The sequence below is a fragment of the Myxine glutinosa genome, chromosome 4 (genome assembly GCF_964187855.1).
Source record: "Myxine glutinosa chromosome 4, kmMyxGlut1.1, whole genome shotgun sequence".
Classification (NCBI taxonomy): Eukaryota; Metazoa; Chordata; class Myxini; order Myxiniformes; family Myxinidae; genus Myxine; species Myxine glutinosa.
In genome coordinates, this window is record NC_136264.1 from 1,800,154 (window position 1) to 1,823,012 (window position 22,859).

At 46.6% G+C, this 22,859-nt stretch overlaps 1 protein-coding gene across 4 annotated transcripts in view; it reads right to left on the reverse strand.

Moving 5' to 3' along the window:
• Window positions 1-22,859, reverse strand: part of LOC137424391 (serine/threonine-protein kinase PAK 3) — a 110,695-nt gene that overhangs the window by 69,979 nt on the left and 17,857 nt on the right. For all 4 annotated transcript variants that reach the window (XM_068111798.2, XM_078775374.1, XM_068111797.2 and 1 more), the window contains exons 2-4: window positions 15,171-15,364; window positions 13,597-13,694; window positions 13,097-13,250 (exon numbers count right to left, since the gene is read on the reverse strand). In XM_068111798.2, the coding sequence (XP_067967899.1) occupies window positions 13,097-13,250; window positions 13,597-13,694; window positions 15,171-15,363 (445 nt within the window). In that variant the 5' untranslated portion in view covers window position 15,364. The remainder of the gene's footprint in view (window positions 1-13,096; window positions 13,251-13,596; window positions 13,695-15,170; window positions 15,365-22,859) is intronic.

Consider the following 22,859-nt stretch of genomic DNA (forward strand, 5'->3'; position numbering starts at 1 on the left):
TCTGCTCGAAGCTGGCTGTCCGAAGTGATGGTTCATCTTTCCTGGGCAGCAATTCATCCGAGCTGAAACTCGTCCAACCTGCGCTTCAACCTGTCGTTCGTGCCGACTTTGAGGCGGCGGTTCGCCTTTCGGACCTTACTTCACCCAGGCTGCACGTCCAGTTCGAGGATCGAGCTGCGCACTGCGCACACCAAGCGGCCACCCTCGAGTCAATCCTAGCAGGTACATCGGTACGAGAATTAACCGGTGTGTGTGATTCCCCGTGTGTGAGTGTGTGAAGGCGCCTGTTGGGTTTAATTAGGTAAGGAATTGATAAGGTTGCATCTTCGTATCTTTTTCTCTGTGCCTTGTAAATAAAAGGCTGTACATTTTTGTTGTTACTTTCAAACCTGTTCAGGTACGTCTTTTCTCCATTGGCCTAACATCGTCCGAGACCGAATTTGGCTAGAATCAGGTCCATAAATCACGTCAGGTAACGCCGCTTTCCACACCGTGCAATAAAGTGTGGGAAACGAGGGTTTAACCCCCGGTTTCTTCGGCTGCGTGTCTTGAAGGTATTTGGGATTATTTGACCAGCAAATGCTTCGGCGCGTGGTTGGGATATTGGCGGTTGAAATTGCTTAGCAATCCGTCGATCACAAGCTTAATCGTGGTCGGCGGCCTGCGTGGACCCGGAGTTTGAGGGGGAGCGGGGTAATAAACTCCCCTTAGTACGTCGACAAACCCGGGATCCGCAACAATATATTATACGATCTGGCACCCGCTCTGCCCACCAAACTCTCCTCCTATGGTATCCATGGAAATCTTCACGCATGGCTTGCGGACTTCCTTTCCGGTCGCACTCAACGTGTGGCGCTGAATGGAATTCTCTCATCTCCCTTTCCTGTTCAGGCTGGAGTTCCTCAAGGCAATGTTCTGGGCCCTGTGCTTTTTTGGTATTCATCAATGATCTTTCCGACTCTCTGGAAAATCCTCTCTATCTCTTTGCTGATGACTCCACTCTCTGCCGCTCCATATCCCAACCCTCAGATCGGCAGGCAGCAGCCTCTTCACTCTCTGCAGGCCTGGACAAAATCACAAACTTGTCAAACAAGTAGAACATGTCTTTCAATCCTGACAAATGTCACACTCTCACTATGTCTCTCTGAAAAGAGCATCTGGAAAACCCTCCCATCTACTTTCTCAACAATCCTCTTGAAGAAGTTCTGTCGCTCAAGATTTTGGGTCTCACTATCAGCCATGAACTTTCCTGGGAAAACCACATTTCCAAGCTGGCCTCCAAAGCCAGTCGCCGTCTGGGCATCCTCCGTCATGCAAAGTCCTTCCTTGGCACACCTGAGCTCCTCACCACATACAAAGCTTTCATCTGTGGCTCAATGCAATACTGCTCTCCACTTTGGGCTGGTGCTCCTGCCCCACATCCAGCTCTGCTTCACACTGTAGAAACCAAAGCTTTCAGAATCATTGGAATCTCCCGCAATGAAGCTGATTTTGAGGGCCTTTCACTCTCTCACCGCAGGCAGGTTGGTGGTCTTTCTGTCTTCTGCCACTCCCCTCTGGCCTAGCTCCCCCAGCCCTGTCTGTGTTGTGTCCCCCAAATATTCCTGCAGGACGCACAAGAACTGCCAGCAACCCTCTACTGGTGAAACTGCGAAAATCAAGACTCTGCTTACCTTCACTCTTTTATTCCTCTTTTTCCCACCTCTGGAACAAACTCCCCCACTCCCTTCAATCCGACTCCTCCCTCCAGGTCTTTAAAAGAGCTGTTCACCACCATCCCTTATCTTCCCCCATCCAAAACCTTGATCTTTTCTACCCCCTTAATACACCCCAAATCCACACATCCTTCAATCTACGACTTCATTCCTGAAATTCCTTGTTGTGTCAATTTGTTTTGTACCGTGTACCCTTTCCCTCCCCCCTACCCCCACCCAGCCCTCTCCCTCCCCCCCACCCAGCCCTCTCCCTCCCCCCCACCCCTCTTCCTCCCCCCCCTCCCCCCCACCAAAAAAAAAACCTTATTAGCCGCAAACAACATCATCCCACAACTACAGAAGATGCCAACCTCACTGACTACTTCAGATGTAGCACCTGTGGTAGACTCGTCACTCCCAATTGGCTTGTACAGTCACTAACGGAAGTGTAACACTTTTTTTTTTTCTTTTTTGTATACTGAATCGAGGCTCGTGAAAGAGCTAACATTTACTTCACAAACAAATCCACCAGACAAACAAAATATATAAAAAGAGGGAGCGGAAGACAAGATGGGGAGAGAAGGGGAAGCATACAAACATAACATTTGAGAGCAGGGAGATGTGTGGGAGGGAGAGGGCTTGGGGGGAGGAGGCGTGGGAAGAGGAGGGGGGGGCACCCCACCTCAACCAAGACCTCACAAGACCTCATGACCGACCTCACCAAGAAGTGCTGCATATCCACCATCTTACGTCGATGAATGGATGCCATTGTGTATATATGTGTGTGTGTGGCTTTTCTTCATTACTTTTTTGTCATCTAAACTCGATTCTCGAAGAGATAAACTTATAAAATGGGTCTTGATGTGCGGATATCCATTAACATTTTACTATTTTCTACTCCTCTCTTATCACCTGGCTGAGCGTTCTGAAACTTGACGCATGAATACAAGACAGCAGCCCACACAATTGCTTCAATCTTTCGATTTTGGTTCATGGAGGGTGGGGTGGGGGGGGAGTTACTCCCCAAAGTTTTGATTCCTGCTCGTCCCTTATTTACCAACCAATTTCTCTGGTACCCGATAAAGCCCTTCTACTCGATGGTCCACAGGATCAGTCAGTCTTGGAATTTTCGATTTTGGATCAGGGGGGCATCCCAGAGGATCAAGGGTGTCCAAGGGGGATCCTCCAAATCAGTAAGGTATCTGAACTACAGCCTCAGGAGATGACCGTCAGCCCACTCGGGGCTATTAAAGTTGCTTTGGTTTATTTGTTTAACATCTTCCTTTTGTTTCCGCAATATTTCCCCTTTTCTACCCGTCTCAATCTTCTTGACTTTAACACCACTGCACCATGATTTTCTCTGTCAGATTGAGTCATTATCACCCCCAAGTTCTTCCTGACCCCATTCCACCTGATATCATCCCTCGGCCCTATCCCGTCACCTATTTTGTTCCAACAAAGGGTTAATGCCCGAAACGTGAGCTCTCGTTTTCCATGATGGTTAGCATACTTTGATCAATGTTTTGTCGATTCCCTCCATTCTCATTACTAGTGAGATACACGTGCTACGCACAGGTGGGAGGCCGGAAGCAAACAGGCAACGCAGATACAGCGAATGCTAAAGCATGACACCAATAAATTCCACATTCCTGTAGCACCCTCAGTCGCACATCAGACATGGACAGCAAGTTCGTGAAGGACTTCCATGACAAACATACCCATTCGCAAACAAACATCGATCGTGGGTCCATGGCGAATCTGCATATGGGGATCCGCGAAGTTCAGATTTAGAAAGTAGAAATCATCACAGCATGTCGTCATTTACTTGAACTCGATATCTTTTTTCATTCCAAACAACATTACTCCAATCACAAATTAATCACAAAATAAACTTTTAACAACATTGTTAATGTTTCCTTCATTGTAAAAACTACCAAGTCAACAGTTAAAAGGATTTTGAGCCGATAGGTGTTAGGGCCTTGGCAAGATCGATGGAGACAGCGATCTGTTAGCGTATACACCGCCCAAATAGCTATGTGGAATTCTCTCATGTAGAGATTAAACCCACGTCGTTTTAACTTTGGCCGAGGTCATTATTTACTTTTAATGATGTTTATATATGAATCAAAAAGAAGATAATTGGTTTTGGGTCTTCCTTTCCGCATATCTCGTGGGATTGTGAGTTGGAGAGACGACCGTGATGGCGGGGAGGGGGTTGGCATTCTCTCAAGCAGGGATTCAACCCATGTCCTTATAAAAGGTCTTTGTCCGAGGTCACCAAGTCCGATCGGTGCAGCCGTGCAGTGCAGACGTGCAGCGATCGGTGCAGCCGTTTGTGCGGCACCCGGGAAAATAACGTTATGCGGGAGTCCAAACCTGAAAATGCAGGAGACCAAAGCTGAAATTGGAAAAACAATATAGCCTATTTTACTCCAGGAGATCCCAGGATTACCCACCCAAAATATCGTTGCGATCGGTTCAGCCGTTTTTGCGGTACCTTTGAACGGACGGACATTTGGTGAATTAGAGTAATATTGTGAGCACTTTATGGGTGATCTTTAAAATAGTGCTTTGAGTCATTCGGTGAAGCAATCGTTGCTAGAAATTCACTTTGTGATGAACTGATAAATCTACTCTGATCACAGATAATGGGAATACTTGTTCCCTGGACCATGTATATTAAACAAATAGAATACAAGCACAGGTGACATGTTCATTACACTTGTTCCGCAAACAGAAGCAATGGAACCAGCGGGTGCTCGAATACACAGCCTTGTGGAAAATGGTATCGACGGATTTATTTGCAGGTGTTAATGTGCATTTTTCTTACCCTTTGACTCTCTTCTCACATCTGCTAAAGGGAATACGTTTGTGTGAAACAAACTAAAAACGCCTGCAGGCCTTTATGGCCACAAGGCGAATTGGTATTGTGAAAATATGACTGTTCTTCATCAAGTCGGTGTAATGTGTGTTTCCAATCAAGAGCCAAGAATATTGATCACTCAATTTGTCTATTATTATCCACTGCATGCTATAAAAAATCCCCGCATTTTTGGAAAAGCTTACAAAGAAATCCCCTCTTGTCCAAACGTAATGAGAAACCACCAAAGTGACACTGAGAAGTCTCTCTCACATCGCTAGTGTGCTCATCGTTGATCAATGTTAGCCTCAAATCAAACAAAAGGAAACAATAAGATGCAAACAGAAGCAAACCCACTCAGCTAATCATGGCAGCATTGTAGGATGAGAAACCGGTGCTAAAACTAGCACCATAGTTTGAACTGGAAGCACAGTTTGAACTGGAAGCAGAGTTTGAAATGGAAGCACAGTTTGAAATGGAAGCACAGTTTGAAATGGAAGCATAAAGTGGAACATGTCTATCAATCCTGACAAATCTCACACTCTCACTACGTCTCTCCGAAAAGAACGTCTGGAAAACCCTCCCATCTACTTTCTGAACAATTACCTCCCATCTACTTTACCTCCCATCCCCATCCCCTTTACCTCCCATCCCTCCCATCCTCCCACCCCCAATTACCTCCCATCCCTCCCATCTACTTTCTGAACATCTACTTTCTGAACTTTCAGAATCATTGGAATCTCCTGCGATGAACTCAACTCCGAGGGCCTTTCACTCACTCACCGCAGGCAGGTTGGTGGTCTTTCTGTCTTCTACCGACCCCTCTCCGGCCTTGTTCCCCCAGCTCTCTCTGTGCTCTGTCCCCCCAATATTCCTTCAGGTCGCACAAGATCTGCCAGCAACCCTCTTATGGTTAAACTGCCAAAATCTAGGCTCTCTGCTCACCTTCACTCTTTCATTCCCCTTTTCTCCCGCCTCTGGAACAAACTCCCCCACTCCCTTCAATCCCACTCCTCCCTCCAGGTCTTTAAAACAGCTGTTCACCACCATCTCTTATCTTCCCCCATCCAAAACCTTGATCTTTTCTACCCCCGGTAATTCACCCCAGAGTCCTTGCAGTGTTCATATGTTTTATACCTCTCCCACCTCCCCCCAAGTCCTCCCGATGTCCCTGCTCTCAAATGTTGTGTTTGTGTCCTTCCCCCTCTCTCCCCATTTGTCTGCTGCTCCCCTTCTTTTTTGTGTTTTGTGTGTCGGTTTAACTTTTTGTGTGATTAATGTTAGCTCTTTCACGAGCTTCGATCTTGTATACAAAACAAAAAAAAAAAAAAAATCCTCCCGAAGAAGTTATGCCACTCAAGCTTTTGGGTCTCACTATCAGCCATGATCTTTCCTGGGAAAACCACATTTCAAAGCTGGCCTCCAAAGCCAGTCGCCGTCTGGGCATCCTACGTCGTGCAAAGGACTTCCTTGGCACGACTGAGCTTTCATCCGCAGCTTGATAAAGTAATGCTCTCCCCCACCACATCGCTGGTGCTCCTGCCTCACACCTAGCTCGGCTTCATGCTGTAGAAATCAAGGCTTTCAGAATCATTGGAATCTCCCGTGATGAAGCCGATTCTGAGGGCCTTTCACTCTCTCACCGCAGGTAGGTTGGTGGTCTTTCTGTCTTCTACCGACTCCTCTCCGGCCTAGCTCCCCCTTCTCTGTCTGTGCTCCATCCCCCCTCCCCACTTCACACCCCCCAACAATATTGCTGCAGGATGCACAAGATCTGCCAGCAACCCCCTTAAATGAAACTTCCAAAATCAAGACTCTCTGCTCACCTTCACTCTTTCATTCCTCTTTTCTCCCGCCTCTGGAACAAAGTCCCACACTCTCTTCAATCCCACTCTTCCCTACAGGTCTTCAAAACAGCTGTTCACCACCATCTCTCATCTTCCCCCTTCCCAAACCATGATCGTTTCTCTACCCCTGTTAATACACCCCAAGGCCCAAACCCACCTCCTTCAAATTCTCTGTTTTCTTTCCTGAAAGTCCCTGTAAGTGTCCATCTTGTTTATCCCATGTAAACCGCCCAGGCTCTCCCTTACACGGATCTCCCCATGTCCCTGTTCCCTGCTGATGTTGTGCTTTCCTCTCTCACCCCTTCTTGTCTCCCGCTCCGTTTATATGTTATGTATGTTAGCTCTTGTACGAGTCTAGACTTAGTATACAAAAAGGAAAGAAAAAAATGAATGTGCGAATATGTATGGCGACTGCAATACAGTCGGACCTTAGCATTCGCGGTCCCAACATTCGCAGACCCCGCCTATTCGCGGTTCCTAACATGTGACCTGCTTCGACATTCGCGCGTCGCATCGTCGCAGTTAAAAAAAATGTTTTTTTAACAGATCAAGACTGGTCTCCTATCTCCACCACCACTGATATTAATTCAGCCCGGGAATTCTTCGACAGAAACCTGCTCTCTCTCTCTTAATCCAGAACCACTGCTCAGTTCCACTCATTTATTCCTCTTTTTTTTGACTGCCTGTGGAACCACCTTCCATACTCTCTTCAATCTCATCCTTCCCTCCAGGTCTTCAAGACAGCTGTTCACCACTACCTCGTCACCCCCCATCCAAAATCATGATCTTTTCTACAGCTGTTAAACCACCCCCAATGCTCCCAAAAAATTTATTTATGTGTCCATCTTGAACACCCATTGTGTTCTCCCTTACCCCTCACCCTTGTTTGTCCGTCTCGATCTATTTTCTCCCCCCGCCCTGCTGTTGGTGTTTCCCCTTTCTCCTGCTGTTCCCTTTGTTATGTTTTATCTTCATTTGTTTTATGTCATAGCTCTTACATGAGCCTAGACCATGTAGTCTAGTCTTACACTAGCCCCCCTCCCTCCCCATTCAAACAATGCCCCCACATTCGTGGATTTGACATTCACGGCATTTTCCAGGAACGAATCCCTCGAAAATGTAGGGGGCTGAGTGTATCTTCATTTAAAATAAAGACCTGACTCAAACATTTCATCTTTAGCGTGGTCTTAATTGAGGACTATGCGACAAAGCAGGTGTTCACATGTATTACGTTTGTGGGGGTAGGCATGGAATACCTTTGGAAATTTCAGAATGTGTAGGCTTTAGTATGGACCATATGACACGAATAAGAAGAGGAAGAAGCCATCTCGATGTACAAAAGCAGGGCAAATGTTCAGGTTAAGAGTGGCGTGGCTTTTGTGTTAACTAATTCTATGGTGTAAGATTCCTAAACCCCAGTGTGTAATTGGCCCCTGTGATTTTTCCCTAATGTTCTTATCAAATTCAGCAGGCCAGGCGATGGACTCATTCGCTCACATCGCCGCCAGGGCTAACCAAAAACCAGCATAATTCCCGAACGACAACTAGACTCCGCCCGCCCCCGACGACTCGTAATGGAGAAACCATGCCCCAAGTTTCGTGATTTGTCGGAGCGATGGATGATTGAGTAGCGATCGGTGTTTGGACGGTGCGACATCAGAGAGCAAGAAAGTTTGGGGTCGTAAAAAGGAGAGTTGGACAAAAGCATCGGGTGCTCTGTGGTTTTTGCTTGAGGAGGAAGGTTGGCCATATTTGGTTTGCGCCGGTGACTGGAGGGCTGGCCTTTTTGGGACACTGGTGAAAAAAAGGCAGGCTCTCGTGCTGACTTTCAGGGAAGACGATCGCTTTTTGTCCCTGGCCTGGCCATTCCTGGCTCTTGTGCGATCGTGGAAGGAAGGAGTCTGTGGCTCTGACTCGGTCTCTATACACGAACAACAAGGGTGCCATTTTCCTTTGTTTCGTGCAGGTGCGATTTTGCTCGTGGGCTCGAGCGGGGCGCTCGCCATTGTTGTTCGGCTGAGTCATAGTTTGTGCGCTTTGGAGGAGAAAGGAAGCACGTCATTCTTTTTCTTCTGGTCCTGGCTTCATGGCAGACAGTCGTTTTTTGTGCTTCGGGTCGATTGGCTGCGGCTGTTCTGGTTCAGTGCGCTGGTGCTGAGAAAGAGCAGCGTTAGCCATCGTGGCCGGTTGGACCATGAGGAGAAGGTGGGGGTGACAGTTTGTGGGGCTCTTGGTGCTTCGGACCGAGTGGGGAGCAAAGGAGGAGCGCCCGCCCGAATTACCTCACGTATGTGGCGCTGTGGAGAGCGCCTCCGCGCAATTGCTGGAGCGATTCCCGCGCGAGCGGTTTCAGGCCACCTTGAACCGCCATTTTATTCCACGACCTCATTGAGAGAGATAAGTGCTGGCACTATATAAGAGGCCATTATTTATTTTATTTTATTCAAAGAAAGAAGAAGAAACCCCTCAAACATCGCACAGCTGAAAGAATTCTGCATGGAGGAGTGGGCAAAAATTTCTCCCAGTCGATGTCAGAGACTGGTAGACAGTTATAAGAAACGCCTACTTGAGGTTGTTTCTGCCAAAGGGGGCAATACTACCAATGAGAGCCAAGGGTGTACTTACTTTTTCTACATACGAAATTTGCATTTATGTTTATTTAAATTATACAATGGACTACAAAATGTAAATGTTTCATGATATTTGTTATATTATATCACCTTTATCTATCAATATTGTTGAAATGAAGATCAAATAGCTGTATGTTGATATATGTTGAAAAAGTCAAAACTTTACATGGGGTGTACTTACTTTTTCACGTGACTGTATACGAGTCTGAGTGGGGATGTCTGAATTAGGATATTAGTTTTTACCTCGCCTTTCATTTTTAACTCAACTGGACTATGTCCAGCTGAGTTTTTGTCGACATCCAGTGTCCGTCGTCCGTCTGTCTGTCTGACTGTCGTCTGTAAACAATTTGACGTCTCAGCTCTAAAAGTCACAAATATTGATTAAATGTGATGAAACTTGTTATGCAGCATCTTTAAGACATAAACTACTTTGGGATTGCATTTGGGCGATGCACGCCCAAAAATGGGCGCGGCAGGGCGGCCATATTGAAAAATCATTTTTTGTTGATATAGACCAGTTGAGTTCAGGTTCCCTGGAACCTCTAGTTGTCTCTTGCATTTATTTTCATTATCCTTTATTTTTGCATTTCATTCTTGTATTGTGGATTTTGCTTGTCCGGTAGGTGTCTGTGGGTTTGGATTAACCCAGTGTCGGCCGTCCGATCAGGTAAGGCTTCGGGCTTTCCCGCACCCTCGAAAGGATAATCCCGCCAAGTTCTAAATACACTTCGGAGTTAAAGCTCGTTTCGGTCATCCGTCACCCAAAGCTCTTAACCCCAGGGACGTGACAGTATTCATATTGAACACCCATTGTGTTCTCCCTTACCACTTATCGTTTTCTACCCTTGTTTGTCCGTCTCCGTCTATTTTCTCCCTCCGCCCTGCTGTTGGCATTTCCCCTTTCTCCTGCTGTTCCCTTTATGTTGTATCCTTATTTGTTTTATGTCATAGCTCTTCCACTAGCCGAGACCTTGTAGTAAACCCACACCTACCCCCACCCCCTCATTCAAACAATGCCCCCACATTCGTGGATTTGACATTCACGGCATTTTCCAGGAACGAATCCCTTGCAAATGTCGAGGTCTGACTTTATGTTCATATTAAAACAGAGACTCAACCCAAACACTTCATCTTTAGCGCGGTCTTCATCTTACTATAATTAACCAAATGTCAGTCCGTCTGTCTGTCTGTCCATTAGAAGGAACCGCAAAAACTGCTGAACCGATCGCAACGATATTTTGGGTGGGTAATCCTGGGATCTTCAGGAGTAAAATAGGCTATTTAGTTTTCCCAATTTCAGCTTTGGTCTCCAGCATTCTCAGGTTTGGAATCCCGCATAACATTCGCGTTTGCATAACGTTCATTGTGACGATGTTTTCATTGTGACGAAGTTGTTTTCCCGGGTGCCACACAAACGGCTGCACCGATCGCTGCACGGCTGCACCAATCGGACTCGGTGACCTCGGACAAAGACCTTTTATAAGGACACAGGTTGAATCCCTGCTTGAGAGAATTCTAACCCCCTCGCCGCCATCATGGCCATCTCTCCAACTCACAATCCCACGAGATATGCGGAAAGGACGACTCAAAACCAATATAAACATCATTAAACGTCATTCGTATGTAAATATCATTAAAAGTAAATAATGACCTCGGCCAAAGTTCAAACGACGTTTAATCTCTACATGAGAGAATTCCACATAGCTATTTGGGCGGTGTATACGCTAACAGATCGCTGTCTCCATCGATCTTGCCAAGGCCGTGACACCTATCGGCTCAAAACCTCAAAACCAATCGGCTCAAGGCCGTGACACCTATCGGACACCTAATCTCTTATCTTCCCCCATCCAAAACCTTGATCTTTTCTACCCCCGCTAATTTCACCCCAATTCCACTTTTTTGAAATACCAACTTCTGTCCTGGAAGTCCTTGGTGTCCTTGTGTTTTATACTTCTCCCTCCACCCCCCCCCCCTTCTCCTCCCCCCAAGCCCTCTCCCTTCCACACATCTCCCTGCTCTCAAATGTTGTGTTTGTGTGCTTCCCCTTCTCTCCCCATCTTGTTTTCCGCTCCCTCTTTTTGTGTGTTTTGTTTGTCTGGTTGATTTGTTTGTGAAGTAAATGTTAGCTCTTTCACGAGCCTCGATTCAGTATACAAAAAAAAAAAAAAAAATCCTTTTAACTGTTGATTTGGTCGTTTTTACAATGAAGGAAACACGTATCGGGAGTACATACGACATAGCGATTGTGAATGGGACAGCTCTGATGCGTCTTTCGCTTCGCATCGCAGTGACGGTGAGCACCAATATGGCGGCTGTAAGATTAAAATCTGGCTTCAAGCCCCCTCACCACCCAAAGCCTTCAAACAGACATATTAACACGCTCCTCTCCCTTCATTCCCGTTCTTCAAAGCAAAGCGGTAAAAATTGTTGTATCGCCATTATATATGACGAGCAACGGTACCCGCCCTAAGGGCGGGGCTCCAATTTGGAGGCGCGATTTATATAAACATCCGTTAAATATCACACGCAAATCATCAAAATCTAAACAGTATTTTTAGAATGTCAATTTTAAAAAACCACATCACTTCATATCGGTAAATATTATTCCATCGTGTTTCAAATCGTGATATCAACTGTACGCGTTTCTTTAAGAAAACAAGTACAAAAAGTTTTAATTAAAACAAAAGCCGCGTCGATGTTACACAATGCCTAGATGCAGCTGTGCCTATAACGTTGATGTTATAGGCACAGGACATTCCTATTGATTCGATTACTTGATGTTATTTTTGTGCAAAGTGAAAATATATCTCGGCAATTTCCCGTGTGTGGCGACGAATTTTTAATATATCTCGGCATTTTCCCGTCTGTTATTTCAGGCGGTGTATGACTGACCATGCCGCGATTTTAAAAAAATGTATCTCGGCAATTTCCCGTGTGTGGCGACACGTGAACGAAGCTATGCTCCTCTCTCCACATTATTGTGACGACGTATAAATTAAATATTTCATCGTGACGATTGTCATCAAATGGACGAATTTTTTATATATCTCGGCATTTTCCCGTCTGTTATTTCGGGCGGTGTATGACTGACCATGCCGCGATTTAAAAAAAAAATATCTCAATGGACTTGAAGTTACAGGCCTTTGAGAATTCATTTCGTTCTATAAAGGGCAACTTTCATCGGATTTTCTTCCCGTTTTTTTTCAACCGAGTCTAAAACTATGTTAGCGACTGTGAAAAATGAAATGATATATCGAATTTGATTTGAAATAAAACTGTGTGAGAGAGGAAGACACCACGGGCCTACAAAACAGGCCTCAAAGCTATGCGAGTTAATAAAATGGTGGATATTTGTTTATATGAAGCCTCTCCCAAAATGGGTTGAGCTATGGTTCCCAGAATGGGTGGAGCTTTGAGGTTTTGTCTTCTCTGCAAGAACAACAAGAAGAAGAAGAACAAGAAGAAGAACAACAACAACAGCAGAGGGCACTCTATGAGCAGCGTCTGCGACGTGGCTAAAAAATGGAATGACATGTCAAAACTTTATGTCAAAAGGAACTTTTATCAGCAATGTCGTCTATCCTGAAGTTCCAAGTTGAAGAAGAGGTACAAAATCTTTTTTTTTTAAATCCCTAAAGAAAAGCGTACAGTTGATATCACGATTTGAAAGACGATGGAATAATATTTACCGATATGAACAGTGATGTGGCTTTTATTGAAATTCTAAAGATACTGTTTAGATTTTGATGATTTGCGTTTGATATGATTTAACGGATGTTTTTATGAATCGTTTAAAATTTAAAAAAGTCTTCAATTTCTGATATTTTGCCTTTTCATTTGGGCCTCCCAATTGAAGCCCCGCCCGTAGGGCGGGTACCGTTGCTAGTTGAGGACTATACGACAGAGCAGATGTTCGTTCATAAACCCATGAAATCCCACATAACTAACAATTTAATTTCTGGGTCCCCCATATCCAAATTCCTCTCCCACCCCACTCTCTCCTGTCCCCAAAATTCCTCTTTTTTTTTTAAACCAAAGAAATTAAACTCAGACTGATGATCATACCTGGTAGAGAAGTAAAACTCATGTACTTCTGATTGACCGTCTCCTTTGAGTCGTAAAATTTGAGCACATCCAGGACTGCCTGTGGGTTCTTCTTCTGCTCCGATAGTGTGATGTTTGAGATCTGAAGGAGGCGAGCCCACTGCATCGGCATTCCCTACATGTGCACAGCACGGAATGGATTACCTTGCTTATAGTTAAAAATAAAATCACAACTACAATGTCGTGCTTTTATTCCTATAAAGAGGACGTGCTTTCAATTGCTAATCTGTATCTGCTAAGAATCACACCGATAGAAAATGGCTACATTACAAGACTAAAGTATGCAGGACACAATGTGGGCCTTGACTAGCACGAGTCCAAAACTCTCCCCGTTTCACCTTGCTGCCCCCCATAAATCCCTTTTCGACAACAAATTCACCGATCATGATCATATGTTGCAAAGTTGAATTTTCAAAACGTCATCCTCGTTTCATTCGAATACCTCTCCACCCAAAGCTTACCGTAAACTCTCCCGTGAGGGCGTCAAAGCCGACGTGAACCGTATGCTCAAAATCCGATGGGAGCGAAATCTCTGGTCGCTCTTTGGGCAAGCTTTTCTCTGGGGAGGAAGTCGAGTACAGTGTTAAGTTCATGAATAGGTGTTTTGCTGTTCGAGCTTTCCATTTAACAACTCGGCTAATCAGCGGACAATCTCTTGACATGACATAAACTACGTGCCCATTTCTACCTGGAAATTTTTACTTTTTATACCAGCAATCTAAGAACAGACACTTACAGGGTAAAAACCGATGGTGAGAGAGAGAGGGAAGGAGAGTGAGAGGTGGAGAGAGAGAGAGAGGGAGAGAGGGACAGTGAGAGAGAGACAGAGGGAGAGAGGGAGAGAGAGGGAGAGCAAAAGAGGGGGAAGAGAGAGAGAGACAGTGGGAGAGAGGGACAGCGAGAGAGGGAGAGAGACAGAGAGAGAGAAGGAAAGAGGGAGAGGGAGAGAGAGCGAGACCGACTGAGAGGGAGAGAGAGCGAGACCGACTGAGAGGGAGAGAGAGCGACTGAGAGGGAGAGAGAGCGACTGAGAGGGAGAGAGAGCGACTGAGAGGGAGAGAGAGCGACGGAGAGGGAGAGAGAGCAACGGAGAGGGAGAGAGAGCAACGGAGAGGGAGAGAGAGCGACGGAGAGAGAGGGAAAGAGGGAGAGAGGGAAAGAGGGAGAGGGAGAGAGTGGGAGTGGGAGAGAGTGTGACGGAGAGGGAGGGAGCGTGGGAGAGGGCGAGAGAGAGAGAGGGAGAGAGGTAGAGATGGCGAGAGGGAGAGAGAGCGACGGAGAGGGGGAGAGAGCGAGGGAGAGGGAGAGAGAGCGACGGAGAGGGAGAGAGAGCGACGGAGAGGGAGAGAGAGCGACGGAGAGGGAGAGAGAGCGACGGAGAGGGAGAGAGAGCGACGGAGAGGGAGAGAGAGCGACGGAGAGGGAGAGAGAGCGACGGAGAGGGAGAGAGAGCGACGGAGAGGGAGAGAGAGCGACGGAGAGGGAGAGAGAGAGAGAGGGAGGGAGAGTGAGCGAGGGAGAGAAGGAGGGAGAGAAGGTGTGGGAGAGAGAGGGAGAGGGAGAGAGGGAGAGGGAGCATTCAGAATGATTATGTAGGATCAAAACTGGGTGTGGATGCTGGCATGGCCACAAGAGGAACCAAACAGGAAGTGGAGTCCAGATTAATGCATTTGATAGTGGCAATCGGGGTCAAATAGAGAAGTTATTAATGTAAAATGAGGATTAATTATTTTATATTTAATCGAGGTGGAGAAATACATGTTAAAGGGTCAAGGGTCTATGACTATAATCATTGTTTTTGAAAAATGATATGATATTAAAATGAAAGCGCTGTGAAATAAGGTCAGGGACAAAGAGATCAATGAAACCGGATCAATCGTAAGCAATACCAAAAGAGGTACATTAAGGTCAACGAATAATGCAAAACCAAGAATAATGAGGCAGACAATGACATTCATCTAAATAATAATAATAATAATAATAATAATAATAATAATAATAATAAGGAATAAATAAAGTGTTTTGATATTCTCACTCTTGTCCTGAAAGATGGACATTAGCCGAGCCTTGCGGTTCTTTTCCTCAGGTGCCGAGGGTAGGGGCCTGGTGCTGTGGTTACTTTGAGGGTCACGACCAGATGCTCCCGCCACCCCTGAGGTCAGTGTCGCAGAGTTCATCCTCATGGGTGGGGCTGGTGCCTGCTCATCCACAGCCAGTTGGCCGGACATGCTGAAGATAGACAAAAGAGGAGGGTTAATGAGGTCAAAACACAATCCCAAACTAATTACTCCACGAACCCCAACCTCCTTGACTGCAACCTGCCTGACTTTATGTTGATGGATTATTTGCTTCCAAATATTATCCCAAATTCATCCGGCCTTTTCCACAGACACAAATACGTACCCTTCCACCTGTGACCCCTGATCCTTTTCTGAACATATACACATTTCCTCTGATTCTGGAGCAGCTGTCCCATCATCCAATCAGAAGAAAATGTTGGTTATCATAGTGACGAGGTCATAGAAGACAGGTACAGCAAGAACAATAAGAAGAGAGAGACAAAGACGAGACAAGGGGGTGAACATGAGATGTGAGAGAGATGACAATTAGGATTTGGAGACAAGTAAATGATGGTGACAGTGATGAGAGTGAGAGAGAGAAGGTAAAGTGGGGCAAAAGGAGAGGGAGAGGGACAGTCCGGTGTGTTTGAATGAGCGTGCTCGGAATACATAATGAGATGAGGGGCTGGAGCTTCCTCCTTGGTTCCTTTGGTTACCCCCTTGTCCGCACAAATCAGTTCATTCAAGTTGCTGAAATATATATATATCTCACTAGTATTTATTACCCCTGAAAAATAACATACAATCATCAGCAATTTGTGTGGTGTAAAATAATGGAGGCAACATTTCCCTAAGAGAGTGGCCCAGTGGGCAGCACTGTGATCACACACTCTCGGTCAGGCTGAACCAGCACCTGATGCTGCTCATGGTCCTTACAATCAATCACTCAAGGCTTCTACAGCCTGGTTTGTAAACACAGACATGTTACCTGGTAGCCAGTACCATTGTTATATCATTTTGTCTGAGTATGTCCGATTCAAACACTTAAAAGACATTTTGGTGGAGATATTTTGTCTTCAGACTAATGAGATTATAGAAGGAAATTTAAGCACAGGAAGAGGTAATTTTGCTCATTAGGCCTGTGCTATGTGCACACCATATTATCTTAATCAATAACGCTCTGAATCACTGAATAATAAGTGAATATGCCATTCCTTGGATGGACGTTGACGTCGGTGTTGTGTCTATTTAGTAACAGCTGGTGGGCATTAAAGATCCCACGGTGCCTTTCGATGAAGAATAGGAGATTTATCGCTGGCATCCTGGCCAAATTCCAAATATCCGCCTAAACTACTGCTGGCACTGCATCAACTGCACACGATGTTAGATCAAAGAGTACACCATTCCTGAGAGGGGATGTTAAGTTGCTGTACCATCTGATGACAATCACGTATGTGGATATTGAATACCACGGGGTATATTTAAAAAGAAGTAGGGGTAGGCCGTTATGTACTACCACAGCCATATTTAGAATACTTACCTCGATGGTCTGTTCAATCTGTGGAATTTGACCTTACAGTGGAAGAACACACAGACTTGCATCTGGACAACATGAACTAGAGACAACACCAACCTCAAACTAGAATGGCACTCACAGAGTGCATAATCTCGCCTCGCGCTCTCATTCTGAACAAAAATACCATCTTTAACCAAACACGTTACTATTATGCCGATATCATCCATGCACCCTATTATGTCACATACATTGCCATTTATTGATTAATTATTATGGTATTTAAAGACCACTTTTGTGCACATTAAGGCTAAATTGCGTCAATGAAGATGAACATGAAGAAAAATTAAAACTATATTCCCCATGGAAAGTTGATCATATTGCTATGTTTGTGGGGGTAGGTGATGACATGTGTTACGGATTCGTCACTTCCGTTGTTGTGGTTTTCATCCACTGTAAACCTTTTTGATTCCATGTACTATTATTGTTGTCGTTTGAGGGAAATAGAGATTACTATTTTCAAAAGGTAAAAAAGTTAATGTTTTAAATGAAACCGGAACCGGACGGTGAGGAAGAGGAAGAGAAGGCGGAGCGAGTGAGTTGGACAAGAAGCTGAGCTGCTTCGAGGTCTGGGGCGAGCGATTGGCGAACGAGGGTCACGAGTGAACTTTGGGTTTCCCGGGAAAGGGATTCCTGCGACAGAGTTGTTATCGCTGTGACAGATCAACCTGCGTGTCAGGTTTTGAGGTCGATTCCCAAGAGAATCGTTGGAGTGCCGTTACGCCACGAGAACGGGACGTCGGCCATTTTGACTCGCGCGCTTTGCGCATCGCTCAAGGTTTTTCACTTCGTTTCAACCATTTTCACCGCATTCAGACGTTAATCTGGTGTGCGTGTGTCACGTGACTTTTGAGTGGGGAATCTGCGGTTCGCCGATTTGGAGCCGTGGAACATCCATACCCGAGGGTGTGATTTCCCAGTCGTCTTGAGGGCACCTTTGCGCAGCTTTGGCAGCGGGACTGTGACTGTCATCCGAACGGGATTCTGGTCTCGATTGGACATCATTCTGACGATCGCTGGAGTGGATCGACTTGGGCTTGATGCCGGAATAGAGACATTGGGAAATGTTCTTCTTTTCGCTCACTTGGAGCAGTGAGTTATATTGTACGAACCTGATGGTACCATCATAGGAAATATATATTGGTTGTACAATTGATTACCATTGTTGTTGTACTGTTATTCTTGTGTGATCTTAATACAATATTTGTTTGTTGGTAACAATTGGTGTGGCTTCACCATTGATCTTTGACATACAGAATAACACATCTTTCTGCCTTGACTCCTCTCGGGGCTCGGAGGTACACCATGACCGGGGTTTGGGGAGGAGCACGTAACACATGCCATAATCGGTTTTCGGTTTTCGGTTGCCATATCGGTTTTCCGATTGCCATAATCGGTTTTCCGGTCCGGTCGTGAGAGGACGCTGGCGTCGTTTGCTCGCCGCTTCTCTGACTGGACCATTGTCCGTGTCTTGCTTTCCTGGTGGTCGTGGCGGATTTATGGCCATTGAGTCTTCCTCTGCGCGGTCCCGGCTCTGCTCTGCTGCTCCGGGCTTCACCTGCTCGGCTCCATCGCTGTTTCCTCGGGCCCACTCCCGTTGGTTGTGTCGATTGTTTCGCTTCCTCACCCTTGGCCGCGTGCTCGCTTTGCCTTCGCTCCTGCTGGCATGGCTCTGCGGTACTCTGCCGCAAGGCTTCTCCTGCTTAAAACCCGCTCCACCCCATCATGCATCTCTGCAATCAGATCGAATGGACTCCTGCGTCGACCCAGGTACATTCACCGTGGCTCCGGTCGTAAGTTTGTTTATTTACAATCAGGTCACTCCATCCCCATCCTCTGGTCGGCTCAGCGCACTCCCACTCATCGTCCCAACACACCTGGTCACAACAACGCACAAAATCGCACCTCCTGTCTGCGAACCCTGGCCAAATCACCTGGATTCATACCCGCCGTACAAAACAACATCAAGCTCACCCTGTTCAATACCCGGTCCCTCAACAACAAATGCCTCATCCTGAACGACTACATCCTGGAAAATAAACTGGACTTTCTCTGTCTCACTGAGACCTGGCAACAACCACTGGACTACTACACGCTCAACCTCACCACACCCAATGGATATTCTTACATCAATAAACCACGCTCGGAGGGCCGAGGTGGTGGAATTGCCGTTATTCACCGACAAGACATCAAGACCAACCTCATCTCCATCTCATCTGCTCCATCATTTGAACACCTGGCTTTTAAACTCTCTGGTCACACACAGTCAGTCATGGCTGTTGTCTACCGCCCTCCCAAACCACACCCATCATTCCTGTCTGACTTCTCCTACTTTCTGACCCAGCTATGTTCCCTCTCCCCCTCAATCCTCCTCCTTGGTGATTTCAATATCCACATGGACTCCACTGACTCCACGCTAACCACTGACTTCACTGATTTACTCACCTGCTTTAACCTCACTCAACATGTCAACTTTCCTACCCATAACCGTGGTCACATTTTGGACCTTGTCTGCTCTACTGGACTAATTTTGCACCATCTCTCTGGCTCCGACCTCACTCTCTCTGACCACCTAGCCATCACTCTGACCATCAACATCCCCACCCCAGCACCAAGGCATTATCGCACTATCAACTTCCGTAAGCTAAACGCTTTTTCACCTGCCTCATTCTCATCGACCCTCTCTGAAAAAATGTCCACTTCTCCCTTCGTTGACCTCCACACCCCTTCTGACCTCACTGACTACTACAACCACACTCTCTCTTCCTGCCTTGACCAAATTGCGCCTATAAAAACCAAAACAGTTTCTTTCACCCATTCTGCTCCCTGGTTTACCCCTGAGCTCCGCCTAATGAAAACTCGTGCTCGCCAACTTGAAAGACTCCGCAATAAAACAGGTCTCACAGTTCACTCCCAGGCCTACAAGGACCACATACAACACTATAAAGATGCCCTCTCCCGCGCCCGCTCCGCCTACTACTCTCAAATTATCCACTCTGGCTCCGGAAACCCAAAAGCACTCTTCTCTACAATAAACAAACTCCTCAGCCCCCTGAACACCACCACCCAGTCATTCACAATAGACAACTGCATCTCCTTCCTTTCATTCTTCCAACGCAAAATTGAAAACATCTACAACAGCTTGACCACCGCCGCACCCGCTCCCCCTCAAACCACCTGCCCCCCCTTATCCTGCCATCCCCTGTCTCAATTCTCCCCAGTCTCCCCTACTGACCTCTCTGAACTCCTCATCGGAATGAAAACTGCCACCTGCACTCTTGACCCCATCCCCTCCAGCTTTGTCAAGGCCTCCCTTCCTGCTCTTTCTCCACTTATCATTGCAACAATAAACTCCTCCCTGTCTACAGGCATCGTCCCACCATCCCTCAAAATTGCTGCTGTTACCCCCATTCTGAAAAAACCTGGACTAAACCCTGACACCCTAAATAACTTCAGACCCATCTCCAACCTACCCTTTCTGTCAAAGGTTTTGGAACGCGCTGTAGCCACTCAACTCAAGCATCACCTCTCTGCCAATAACCTGTATGAAACATTCCAATCCGGATTCCGGTCCAACCACAGTACTGAAACTGCTCTCCTCAAAATCACCAACGACCTTCTCCTCTCCTCTGATGCTGGCAACCTCAACATTCTCATCCTCCTCGACCTCAGCGCTGCCTTTGACACCATCGATCACACCATCCTCCTCACCCGACTTGAAACCACCTTTAACATTACCGGCACTGCCCTCTCTTGGATTAAATCATACCTCTCTGACAGACGTCAGTTCATCTCCATCAATAACTGCAAATCCCCCACTGCTCCCCTCCCCCAAGGTGTCCCCCAAGGTTCAGTTCTTGGCCCCCTCCTCTTTATCCTTTACCTGTCCCCCCTCGGTCACTTAATCCGCCGTCATGGTCTCCAATTCCACTGCTTCGCCGATGACATCCAGCTTTTCATCTCCACCAAGTCCATCTCCACCGCCACCCACTCTATCCTGACAAACTGCATCACTGAAATAAAATCCTGGCTTCAAATCAACTTCCTCAAACTTAACTGTGATAAATCTGAAATAATCATCATTGGCCCAAAAACGCTCACCAAGTCCACCCATAACTTTGCCCTCAACATCGACGGTTTCCCAGTGTCCACCTCCCCTCACATCCGGAATCTTGGCATCATCTTTGACCAAACCCTCTCCTTCGACAAATACACTAAACAGATCACAAAGACAGCCTTCTTCCACCTGAAAAACATCGCCCGTCTCCGTCCATCCCTCTCCTCTGTGGCTGCAGAAACCCTCATCCACGCCTTCATCACTTCCCGTCTGGACTACTGCAATAGCCTCCTTTATGGTTCACCCTCAACAATCACCAATAAACTCCAATACATTCAGAACTCCGCTGCCCGTCTACTCACCCATTCCCGGACCCGTGACCACATCACCCCCGTCCTTTACAAGCTTCACTGGCTCCCCATCTCCCAGAGAATCCAGTACAAAATCCTCCTCTTGACCTACAAAGCCCTCCATAACCTGGCCCCATCCTACCTGGCTGACCTCCTCTCCAGACACACTCCCACCCGCAACCTCCGCTCTGCTGGTACCAACCTCCTGACCCCCCCCATCCGGACCAAATTTAGATCCTGGGGGGACAGGGCCTTCTCCATCGCTGCTCCCACCCTCTGGAACTCGCTACCTCACACCATCAGAGACTCCTCCTCACTCACCACATTCAAAACATCACTCAAGACCCACCTGTTCAACACTGCATTCAACATTTAACCCACAGCATCTAACCCCTGACTATCTCCTCTCCTTCTCCCTCCTTTGTGCTTTGAATATTTCCCTATTGATTCTTCTTTTTTTGCAATTGTCTTTATGTTTTGCTATGCGTTATGTTTTGCACTCTGTCAAAGCGTCTTTGGGCTTCCTGAAAAGCGCTATATAAAATAAATGCATTATTATTATTATTATTATTATTATAATGGAGTTAGGATCGTATAGGTTTTAGCATGGACCGTGGACACGAAGAAGAACCTCAATGTAATAAGTAGGGAACCTGTCAGGTTAAGTGTTTGCATGTCACCATAAGGGCCATGGTTTTTGTGTTAACGAGACAGGGCTTAAGATTAATCCCCCAGTGAGAAATTGGCCCTCGTGATTTTCCCCGTGTGTGTGTTTTTTTGTTTTTTTTTACATCATCCAGCCGGCCATGCAATGGGCTCCATTAGCCACCACACCGTCAAGGCCGACAAAAACCCAGCGCATTTGCCGATCGGGCTTAGCCCACGCCCAACGACCGCCGTTGTAATGTTCACGTAATGCGAACATTCTCGAAGAGACAAAACTACGCCCTCGACGACTCGTAACAGAGAGATCACGCCCCGAGCCTCATGATTGGTTAAGGAGCCATGGGGCGATGAACAGCGCTCGGGCGATTGGACAGAGTGTGACGTCAGAGAGCTGGAAGGTTCGAGAGCGAAGAGGGGAGGGGGAAGAATTGGTCTCGGTCTCTCTCTGCTGCTGGCTTCGTGTAGGGCGGACGCTTTTGCCTTTGGCTCTCAGCTGCGGCTGGCTCGTGTGCACCTTTTGGGAGAACTTTCAGAGCTTGGGTGGACTTTTGTGACCGCGAGGTGTTAGTGGCGGTTTGTGGGTCCGCATTGTGCTTCCCTGGACGGCTGAGGGACCCGAGGGAGGCCTGCCCTCAGAAGGGACCTTGCCTTTGTGGCGCCGAGGAGCAGCCATTTTTAGCGCTTCCCGCCTGTGGGGCTTCAAGCTTTGATGACCAGCAAGCTCCTGAAAGTCTCGTTGAGCAAGCTGAGTGCTGGCCGATATAAAAAGAACATCGTTTTATTTTTCTTTAATCATTCCCCTGTCTGTTTTTGTGTCTGAGTGGAGACGTATCAAGTTAGGATTATAGATTTACCTCACCATCCATTTTATTTCTGTAATTTAATTTCATTAAACCCATTATTGTGCATTTTCTTTGCTGTGTCTTGTTTGCATGGTGTTGGGCTTCGGATAAAACCCTGTGGCGGCCGTCTGAGGTAAAAGCACCCTGATTTTCTTCACCCGCGCTAAAAATAATAC